At 38.4% G+C, this 11,880-nt stretch overlaps 1 protein-coding gene across 1 annotated transcript in view; it reads left to right on the top strand.

Moving 5' to 3' along the window:
• The first annotated feature begins 992 nt into the window (after positions 1-992).
• The window catches only part of LOC133529408 (otoferlin-like), a 50,312-nt gene continuing 39,424 nt past the window's right edge, over positions 993-11,880 (top strand). Inside the window, exons 1-8 of the mRNA XM_061867120.1 lie at positions 993-2,062; positions 3,474-3,657; positions 4,723-4,928; positions 5,384-5,633; positions 7,238-7,442; positions 7,720-7,993; positions 9,112-9,276; positions 9,975-10,127. Of these exons, the coding sequence (XP_061723104.1) occupies positions 1,892-2,062; positions 3,474-3,657; positions 4,723-4,928; positions 5,384-5,633; positions 7,238-7,442; positions 7,720-7,993; positions 9,112-9,276; positions 9,975-10,127 (1,608 nt within the window). The 5' untranslated portion in view covers positions 993-1,891. The remainder of the gene's footprint in view (positions 2,063-3,473; positions 3,658-4,722; positions 4,929-5,383; positions 5,634-7,237; positions 7,443-7,719; positions 7,994-9,111; positions 9,277-9,974; positions 10,128-11,880) is intronic.

The raw sequence follows: 11,880 nt of genomic DNA, 5'->3' as shown, positions 1-11,880 counted from the left end.
TTCGACTATAATTTACGCTGTGCCTTATGAGAAAATGTTACTTACTTGTTTTTTTTGTGCAGCTAATTATGTCAGTAAGACAAATTCTTATCAATCTTTATAGCATTTAAAAATTACTTTATTTAATAACAGGCAGGCCTATTTGTCATATACGTCCTTAGTAAAACTTTACTAACAATAATTTTTGTTATTTTACATGTAAAACATTCAACTTATAACTTGTTATACAGGTACTCGTGGGTACTTGGTAAGTTAACTATTTAATAGTATTTGATTGTGCCAAAGTGTAATTATAATCTATATCTCTTATTTTTAAACATACTCCTATAGTTTTATTTTTTATTTTTGTGTCATTATTAAACTTAATGACACAAAAATAATATACAGAACCCACGTCGTTATTATTGTTTTAACCCTCGGTATTAGGTTTCGAATTTTGAGTTTGGTTTCTATTAACGAGTGCAGAAAAATCATGCCAATTGTACCCTCGGTAATGAAAGCTCAATTCGCGATATTAGAATCACAGCCTGTCCCTTGCCACGGTAATAGAAGATTTGGTCATTTTGGCTTCAAAAAATATTTTAATACATATAATAACCCAAAATGAATCCAAAAACGTGTGAAACGGAAAGTTCATTAAATACTCTGATGAAAAAAAATATTCCTGGCTGTTAGACAGCATTGATACCCTTAATTTTTGGATCTCTTTTGAAAAGTTCCTTAACTACCACGGTAATAGGTGCCTTTACCCTATATGATGACTCACGGGAGAACGGTTCGGGTACGTCCCGCGCCACCACAGAACTAGCTATCATCAAACAACAAAACATGATGGCCCGTCTTCGCTCCGAGTCCGCGACGAGCCACGTCCGAGCCTGGGTCAGCCGCATTCGAGGGAAGCCAGTGCTGTCAAACTGGTCTAACTTGACAGACACTCAGACGTACTCTCATCAAGTAAGTAAACAACAAGAGTAAACAACAGTTGAAGCGTTATACAATGATGTCAGAGCCTCGATGATAATTGCTTTCTATAGAAATCGAAGTGTATGACGTCTCAGCTCGGACCAGGATCTTTCTAGCGTGAATAATTTTTAGGGCTCATTTAGACGACGCGCGAACTCGCATGCGAGTTTTGTTGCATTGCGGACTATTGAGGTTGCATCCAATTCAAACAAACGATCAAAGAGTTCTCACACCGCCTAAATGAGCCCTTTTGCTCCTTACAGACCACACAATTACCCACAAGTGGGTACAGCTGACCCTGCCAACCGACGCAAAGAGCGACCCAGTCGGCTACCTAAAAGTGGATATTTCCATTTCGGTCCGAACTGAAGTGTTAAATGCGCCGTTTTTCCAAGAGAGAATAGAGGAGTGAGTTGCATGTATTTTCTCAGCACTGGATTCGTATAAAAAACTAAAATTAAAATTTCTTTACCTGGCTGGGCTAGCTCTCTATTATTCGAATGCGAAACCTATAGAAAAAGATTTTGATTTTCGACGTTCGCGATAGGCCCTCGGCTAAGTACCATCGATGACACAGTTAACTTACTATTCTTATATCTATATTATAAGACCATCAGTAAATTGTATGTGTTTGCTATGGTTCCAGTACTCCGTTTTATCTCTGAGCTTAAATATGCGCCCAAATCTGACGAACGGCTTACATATGTGCCTGTTTTAATGGCCTGGAATGAATAATCAGCGGGATTAATAACAAATCATATTTTAAATTGTACAAGAAATGAGAAGTAGTGCCGCGAAAACTTGTTCAAAATTGTATTTATGTATCATATACAATAATTTAAAGGACTTTAAAATTAAAGCTATGTGTATCGATGTAAGTAGCAATAATCTCCCACAAGCTTTTGGAAAGAGTAATAATCAAAATTAAATGCCGGCTTTCAGCAACCTCCTCCTACTTTACGGTTCCGAGCAGCAACCGGCCTGCTACCAAGTGACGATCTACCGCGCATACAATGTGCCCTGCAGCGCACACACACGTCCGGACATTCTAGGGAACCCGCCGAGCACGTGCGTGAGGCTAACCTTTTGTGACCTGATGGTATGTGTACAGGTCAATAGTAGGTACTCTGCTATCAAGCGACGATCTACCGCGCGTACAACTTGGCCAGGCCCGGACATTTTAGGGAACCCGTCGAACACGTGCGCGACACTCGCCTTCTGCGACCGCAGGTATGTGTACGAGTCAATAGTAGATAGTCTGGGGGCCTACCGGGAAAATCGAAATTTGCAAATTGCGGGGATCTTTCTCTTTTACTCTCCCTAAGACGTAATTAGAGTGACAGAGAAAAATGCCCGCAATTGACGAACTTCGATTTTCGCGGTAGGCCTCCTGCTATTAAGTGGCGGTCCACCGCGCATACAACATGCCCTGTAGTTCTCAGAGTCGATCGGAAATTTTAGGGAACCCACCGAGCTCGTTGAGACTTGGCTTCTGCGGCTTGCTGGTATACATGAAATTACTGGTATTTTTTATAAGACAGGTTATGGTTCTATTGAAAAATAAACTAAGAATAAAGGTTCGGCCACAGCGTTGCTCAAAATACGGTGACGGTACGGAATACGCTGACGACGCGGACGGAATCTCAGTGATGTGCAGTAAAAATCACGATCTAGCGCATGGCATTTATCCTTTCTGTAAATAATAAGTACCTAATGAAAAATACCATTAAATTAAAATAAATAAAAAATCACGAAATACCCAGTTCCAAAATATCTTTTGGAAATGGGTATTGGCTCTGCCCTGTGAATGTTATTCATTGTGTAACCATGACAGTGGTAAATTACCGTTGTTTTCCTGTAACATACCTATCATTAGAAAACATGGAAACTTTTTTTTAATTATAAATGCCTCTTAATAACTGAACACTAAACTTTAACTTAAGTAGGTTATAAAAAAAAATGAAAAACGGTTAGTTTGTTTTCCCGTGACCCACTTTGCAGTCGGGTTATTATGTGATGTTTTTACCGAATTAATTTGGTTTCTAATACTAACCAACAACCTAGTATAACGGGTTAGCACTGATTGACTAGCACGTTATTTTTTCGCGGATTAGCAAAGTAATATTTTACAGTACATATGGGGCTACTTTATAGCACTAGTGCGAGAAGTAGCATATTATGTTACTGTGTCGAACATTTAAAGGGCCATATGTACTGTAAAACGTTGTACGATACATGTGCGAATAGGTAATTCGCAACTCGTGTCGATTTAAAACACTCCCTTCGGTCGTGTTTTAATTTATCGCCACTCGTTTCGAATTTCCTATTTTTCGCACTTGTATCGTAATGTACTATTTTGTTTTAATCAGTATGGATTTCCGTAAAGTAACGCATGATTCTATTCATTATTACACAACTTTTAATAAAATGTTGGTCCAGAACGTTTGAGTTTCAGAATCCACGATTCAACTGAGCATCTCTCTAGTTCACGTTACATTGCTTATTCACAGGGTGTGACCAGCCCGCAGCACCGCACCAACAATCCAGTGTACGTCGAGCGCGTATCACTGGTCGAGATGTTTCCGAACGTGTGTGATACAATCCAGTTGGAAGTGTGCTCTGTGAATGTGGGGTCGAAGGTTTTAGCAAGTACGAGGTTGAAGTTATCGGAAATATCGCATGGCGGGGAGAATGGTGAGATATAAGTACCACTTGGGCTGCCTTACTAAGGCGGAGCTGAGCGGAGAAGGACGTATCTTCCACAGCAGAGCGGAGAAGAGATACTCTGCTTGCAAGGCTCAGAAATCGGTTAAATTTCCAAACTTTTATCATGTACTAGACACAAAAGCTTTTAATTTCGGTTTCGTTCGTAAAACCGTTCGTTATTTTTAATACGGTTTTGTAGGAGAACATTTCCATAAAGTCTGGTCAGATTAACCGGTATAGAATAATAAAAACCGGTTTTTACTATGTTGGTGTCTTTGTTTACGCGGCACACCACCAGGCCGGCCGGCCGTCTCGCCGCTCTTCTAATAAACCGGTTTATTTAGAGGTTACAATAAACGTTTGCGGTCTTATGAAAGTTCGGAAAATCCAAAAAAAAACTGTATTTACCGCTATTTTTGAAACCGGTTCCTAGCCTTGCCTGCTTGTAATAAGGGACTATGGTGTTCATGGCCGCCAGCAGCTACTGGTTGATTCCCGTATCCTCTCATCTCCGCCTGAGAAAAAGTACGTAGCTGATGATCAGAGCCCGTACATTTCATGCCGTTGACGCAAAAATGAGTAATTTAACATACAGGGAGTTTATTATAACACATCATAATTTAGATAACTAAACTTACGCGTAGAAAAATAAATACATGTTATGTAAAATACACTGTTAAAAATGAACATTCTCAAAAATATGAATTATTTAATAAACTAATAATCTATTATTTAGTTGAATGACAATATGATGAAAGTCAGTTAGACGTTTTTGTACTGACTGTCAAGTATCTAACTTTTGACAACGAATTAATTATTACGAAAAGACTAATTGAAATCATGCTCTATTTTCATTTTCCGTCAACAGCATGATATGTGCGGGCCCTGCTGATGATAATGTCTCTGAGATCCGACTTCTTTTGCCATGTATGGAGCCAGTACATCGCTGCATTCCAGCACCACATGTGATCTTCTGTCTCCATGGAACATCGGGATAGTGAACTGTCTGTATCACGTAATCTGCCTGTCTACTCACATGCATTCAATTTTCAGGATTCTTACCCACATTTGGACCGTCCCTCCTCCACATGTACGGGCCGTGGCGCGAGTCCGACGACGGGCCCTATCATCGCGGTGCGCTGCTAGTGGCCATGAAGACCATAGTTCCTTATTACAAGCGGGGTCTCAGGACGGCGCATGTGGAACCGGTGAATGCTGGGTCGCTGGATACGGTGAGATCAGATGAGCAAGTTGCAAGGGTTCCTAAAATTTAAAAAGTTTGGAACATTTGGAAAAGATTTACAGCAATTGAAGTTGTGTAATTTAGGAAACTTTACGTCGACACATTAGTAGTGGTCAGATTCTGGATGAAAACAGCATTTTCGTAGAATGTTGACTTTACAGCATCAGACTAATTATTCCAAACTTCAAGATTTAGCCCTCCTGATGGTTGGAAAACCATACATTTTGATGATTGTCTTACATGTAGCTAATTTATTTATCTTTATCAGCTGTTTTTATCACTCTTCTCTTTACCCATGTCACGAATCCTTTTTTCTGGCTACTGCAAAGCCAAAAAAAAAGTTATGCTGTTAGGCTTCTTACTAACCAAAAAGGCTGGAATTTGTCAAATTTAAGAAACTTGATTTAGAATAAAACACCATGTACCTTACATGGTGTTTTAATCTAAATCCTTCATGATTAAATTTGACAGGAGTGGATCATCGAGAACTTCATCATGTTCTGTCCTGTCTTCGAAGTGTCCATGCTGGACAAGAGCTTGTCGGAAGCCTCGTGTGGTATCGCCATCACTGCTGGAGAGATCCCATTTAACAGCTCCTTTGACCAAGGCAAATATACTAAGTATTGTACTACTTTCGACACTATAATTGGTTTTGTTAATTTCATTTTTTATTTTGTTTTTACAGATTCTGACGAATTTGAGAAAAAGATGTCTGAAATAAGTGAGTGTATTTATTTTTCTTTTTGACTACGATGGTTAAAAATCAACATATTTTAGAAGCTTTTATTTAGTTTCACGGCCCGTCTGTCCGTCTGTAATCAAATCTTGCAAGTTAAGTTTGACCAACTTCCTGGTTTCCGATAAAATTATTTTTTATATAATGTAAGTCAGGTAACATTAGGGAGTATTACTGCAATGTTCTGCCGCCAGAGTGTAGCACTAGCACCTATCGTAGCCATAGAGTTACTAATACATACTGTGCCTTAAACTGTTTTTTGACAAGTTTTCACAGATAATAAAATATGACATTGATGCATCAAAGCGGTTTGTTTACAAAGTGTCTTCCGGGAAACGCCAATATCGAAATTTAGTTATCTGCCACTTTATCGCACGAATATGCAAGGTTAGATAACGAAATTTCGATTTACTTGATTCGCGGTAAACCCTCAGATTGTGATGGTATGTGGTAGTGGCGCCCCCTATGCAGAGTTTCGCGTAATATTCCCTATTGCAATATTATGGCACCATCGAGCTGATCTGTTGATAGAGACAGGAGGTGACCATAGCAACTCAGCGATGATATAACGTAAGAACGCAACCAAATTGTGTTTGGGGTTTTTGGAATTGTCGCGATGAGTATTAGTTGTCTGTGGTAAAAAAGTACAGTGAACGATAAAAGCTTGTACCAAAAATGATATTTTTGGCAAAAACTTATTCTTTTTGACTAAGATAGCTAAGACCAAAACATGGAACATAATTACTGTATACTCGTAGAAGGGTCGATTAACAGTCACACGAACTTAGTCGCCGCTAGACATTATAACACAAAGAAATAAGAACCTTTACATACTAAACCTAAACTCACTCTAATTTTTATTTGGCAACAAAAACTACGTTACCTAAATGTTCATGTCAAGTTTTATGAAATTAAACATTAAACGCCAAGAACCCCTAAAGAAAGTTTTACCTTAGATTTCTTGCGCCCGGCAGCTTGGCGTTTTCTTGAGTGATGTTTGTGTTTATGACATAAAGCTATACTTTAGCTACTTTCAAGGGAAAGTACCTTAAATATAAGACATAGGATATTTTACTAAAAGGAGACTTTATTTTATTTTCAAAACTGAGTAATACTACATTCAAAGATTTAAACAAAATAAGTTACTTTGTCTAGAAATCGAACCGACACAATGTGAAAAAAAAACATGCTGTATTTTTATGATGCCAATCGAAAGAATGCACAAAAAATAAGTCATCTCAGAAATATGATATTGCAAAAGAAATGAATAGTAATTTTTTTTAATAAAATTTCAAGATTTGGTTTAATTCCCAAAAAAAGTAAGCAATTTTCAATTTTTTTTTAGAAATTCTTTTAAATGCATTATTTTCTTTTAAAAATAAAATAAAGTCTTCTTTCAGCAAAATATCCTATCTACGATATTGAAGGTACTTTCCCTTGATGTCCCATAGTCTTGGGACGCCCTGTATAGGTACATAAAGCGTTCAAAAGGTTAAGCATGTAGTTTTTAAATAATTTATGTTGACTGTAATAGTGAGACATGCCTTCTCCAATTTTCTGACGTAAATTTTACATGCTTGATACATCAGAACAGAAGAAGCTGCACTATACGGGCGGCAGGCCCGTCCGCTGGAACAGCCACGTGTCGGGGCACCTGGAGCTGACGTGCCCGGTGCTGCAGCTGGCAGCGCGGCTGCCGGACCTGCGGCTCCGGGTTTACGTGGACAACGTGCTGCAGGGGATCTACGCTGATCTGGTGAGGAATCTTTTATCAAGAACAGAAGCTGCAAACGAGTAGTAGTGATATTCCTATCACTCTTAACTATATGCGCGAAGCTTTCTGGGTGTCCTAACTCGTATATATCATCAATGGCCACTCCATTTCCGCTTATGGCTATACAGTCACATCTGAAAATATCGATACGAAAAAAGTGCCAAAAATATCTATACACTACCTTAATGTGTGGGCAATAAAGTCGTGTATGCATATTTTGGCACTTTTTACGTATCGATATTTTCAGACGTCACCGTACAAGCTTATCGTTACGTAAAAATATTTTCTAAAATGAAGACTAAGCTTATATGGAGAACCGGTCACGTTACGTCGTCCCCTTTCCTCTTCATTTCAGGAGAACGATATATGGGAAATCTCTTCCCGTCTCACAAACAATGACTACATGTATCCGAACGACCTTCTAGAGTCCCTCCATCGCTCGAATGACGAGATTGCAGCCCAGGTCAAGAAGTTTCTAGAAATTGTTCAATACTCGAGCTTAAACGAAGATATGCAGAAGTGTACCACCGAGCTGGATCGTAAACTTGTTCAGTTGCAAAAGGAGAAGATGGTTGGTTCTGTAAAAATATAACATCTAACTAGAAATATAATAAATAATTAGAAGGTAACAGCTTTTTGTTGAGCCGAGATTATACTTATACAAGGTGTGACAAAAATAGTGGGTAGGTATACGTTTAAGGGCATAATCGGTATCATTTTCTGATTAGGAAAAAGTAAAAAAAAAATATTTGACGCTAAAAAAAATTTTTTCGGCCAACCCTCCATACAAAAGTCGGCCAATCCTCCATACAAATGCTAAAAAATTTTCGACTCAGGAAAGTCGTCGTCGACCGCAAGTCGTAAGTCGTAACCCACATCCTCCACTTGGAAAGTTTTAACCTCTTAAGTCAAAAAAGTAAACTTTTACAAGAAAAAAGCTCCAAATATAAAAACACAAAAATTGCCCTGGGTCTTACTTAGAACATCCTTACTTAGACAATCCGGGTACAGTTATACTACTAAAACGGGATCCTACAGAAAACCGTAGATACCCGCAAAAAACGGGATGTTCCATGGGAAAGTATTAGTCGGCCTTACATTACCCACTTAAGACGTCCGCTAATTGGCGCGGTTGCACAGAGTGGGTTAAGTTCATTCAATTAATTTGTCATTCAGTCAGACCAGGCAAATGATTGAAACAGTCATTTTTTTTATAAATTCGTGGTTGGTCCCTTAGTAAAAGTTACTCAGTATGAGCTATATATTCACATCGAAAATTATTGAAGATGACAAAAATATTAGATAATTAAAGTTGGCTCGATAAAACAAAAATAGTTCTATTTCGTTACCCTACATACCAAAGCAATTTAATTTTAGTATTAAACAGCAGCATTGAGTTAAAAGGTAAAACTCACCGACGGCCTTATCTTCCATCGCAATTTTAGCACGGCGCGCCATATCTTTTGTTTTTTTCTAAATTTTCCCATAAAACCCAACATATTCCAATTAATCCAGCTTGGATGATTCATTTGAAAGCAAGTCACACTTTCCGAAAGTGCAATCTAATTTGAACATTAAATCGGAATATTAAAGTTGAAATTCTTTTGGCACGTATGTGGCCGATAAATCGTACTATGCCTAGAATAGGTTGAACATAATTTGGTATAAAATAAGCCATATTTTTTCCAGGAAAAAATATACAGTCGACTTATATCAAGAAAGACTAAAGCACATCATTCGCCGTATTGTAGAAAGCCCCTATTTCTGGAACAAATTGAGTCCAAGAAAACTGTCAAAATTATGCTGGCTGAAGCTAAAAGCGTCCTCCAGGAGCTGAAAGAACTCATGTACAAGGTTTGGATATATTTATTTAACTATCAATTGAATTCGTCTAAGCTGTGGTTAATGTTTTAGCATTAGACAGCGATCTTAAAGTGTCTTTTTATGAAAAAACACGTGAATAATAAGTCACAATTTGGTTTAGGGTCATCTTTTGAACAATAAATATTTAAACAAGGAGTAAATGTTCATAGAAAAGCGCTTTTTAAACTTTTACCCCTTTATTGTCGTATTCGATTTAACTTTTCCATACTTGCTGGAACAGCCCGATCGGGAAGTACTTACATTCATCTTACAGAAGACCACAACCATAATAATACTTTACCTTATAAGATTTTTTCCCTGTTCATAACAAGTTCAACAGCCAACAGATCGACCAAACAGCTTTCTCAAAGATCTTCTAAAAATCCGCTGTTGACTCTGCTGTCCTGTTTCCCTTTATCATGTCAACACAATGCATCCTTGTATTTTTTATAAAGGGTCGACAAAGTGAATTTCTGGAGTTGTAAGCGTCCACAGTTTGCAGTTGCTACTTATCATCAGACGGTGGCTATTCATCGTCGTAGTATTAAAACACAAAGGAATATTTTATTATTAACTCACTGATGTATGTCTTGATCCTCCTCCAGCGTGAGCGAGATGACGTTATGCACTTATAGAGCGCTGGCATCGCCTCTAATGTGAATGCCGTCTTAATATTTGAGCGGTTTCAGACACCAGACGGCTGGCCACACATATCAGTATGGCTGCTGAGCAACGGGTCCCGCGTCGCTCACGCCAAGATTACGCCGGGTGACATCATACATTCCGTCACGCCGGAGCAGAGCGGCCGGCAGTGTGGGAAAATACAGACGGTTTATCTTAAGGTAACTTCGGGATTATACATCGTGTCATTCACGACGAGGCTTGACTCATATTGTCACGTTGTTAAAGGTTAGGTTTGACAAATCTGCGCGTCATCGCGGGTGACAGGAAAAGAAGGCAAAATACCTATCGATGAGTGACTTTTTATTACCATCATGCGATTAAAATACTGATATTATCACGTTGTCACGTAGACAACTACAACCATCATAACTTTACTGTTTGGCCAGCGAAGTAGTCTTATCAGAGGACCACAGAACGCACGCTCGATGCTGAAGCCGACCGTCCCAATCGGTCAATCTAGTGCTGCACTTTTCATGCACGTAAGTTTCAAGAATTTCAAGATACCAGAAGACTGGCCGCACATATCAGTAAGGCTACTGAGAGTACTGAGCAACGGCTATCGCGTGGCTCTCTCGCTCATGCCACGATGGCGCCGTGTGACGTCATACTTTCGGATGGTTCAACGGAAAGTTTCCAAAACGGAGAAATTTCCACTTGGAAAAAAATTGAAAAATTCTCATATTTTTTTAATTAAATTCACATAGTTTCCTGCGATATTTTTCTGAAATTTCCGAGAACTTATCCAACTTTTTCTACCGCATTTCGCACATCAGTAAACCCACTGCACTGCGTCTAAGTCACAAATAGCTAATTCAGAAAATTGCACTTATTTTAGCTCGTCTATGTAGTTCACTTTGGACAGCAATCACTTTCGCAAAAACTGGCGCATGCGCCATTTTTTTAGAAGGATTTATTTTTAAGTAGGCTTAGGATGCAACCGGTACAGCGCTAGGCGGTAGCGAATTCAAATATATGTTCATTTCACTTTTAATTTACTATTATTAATTAACTGAGAAGCAAAGGAATATTTAGGTGTTTTGTGGTTTCGTTTCGTCCTTTACTTTGAAACGAATATTTTTATCGCAAATTATAAAAGGACAAAAAGCTTTTCTCTAGAATAAGAAGTATTTATTTCTCTCATATCATATTTTAGAATATTATTACTGACGCTCTATACTAATCAATTATTTATACTGTACTTAATTGCAAAATGTCTTAAGTCACTCAATTTATCACTCATTCAGTTCTAGGAGGTATAATATTTGTAACAAGCATTAATCCTGTAACCCGACATGGAATTGAGTTGTTCTGGCTTATAGAAATTGCGTATGAATCGCAAGGACATGTGTGGGGGACGTTCGCCCACTCATCAATTTGACCAGTCTACATTTGACCCGTCATTGCTTTAAGTTGTTATGAATGCCGAACTCAAGTTACGCTAGGGCTGAAGTTTAGGTCCGGGGATCGATATGCATCTATTTTCAGAAATTGTGTATTAACGCATCCTGGTTTTCCCTTTGAATACTCGGTATTAAATCGGTGATCTAAAGTCAGGCTTTCTAGAAACATCATGTACTTAGTTGCAAATTAATTCATGTCAGCTTTCGTGAATGAATGAAATGAACTATATTGAAACTCCGCTATGAAGTCAATCATTTTTATTTTCTTTATCAAATCAAGCATTTACATTTAAAAAGTGACATTTAATGAAGTGGAACTGCTGATGATGATCAGAATGGAACTCTTCAACGACGCATAGTTCACGTTTGGCGATTTGTCCTCTTCACTGTGTTTGTAAATTAGATTTTCAAGACATTTTTTTGTCAAGTTCGAGTTCTGACTTCTGACGATGGGGTCCATGAGGAATCGAGGGAACTCCTTAAATGTTACTGGCATATATATAGTGATCTT

This window comes from Cydia pomonella, chromosome 1 (genome assembly GCF_033807575.1).
Source record: "Cydia pomonella isolate Wapato2018A chromosome 1, ilCydPomo1, whole genome shotgun sequence".
Classification (NCBI taxonomy): Eukaryota; Metazoa; Arthropoda; class Insecta; order Lepidoptera; family Tortricidae; genus Cydia; species Cydia pomonella.
Note: the sequence above shows the minus strand (reverse complement) of the source record. Positions and strands in the feature narration are given on the sequence as shown.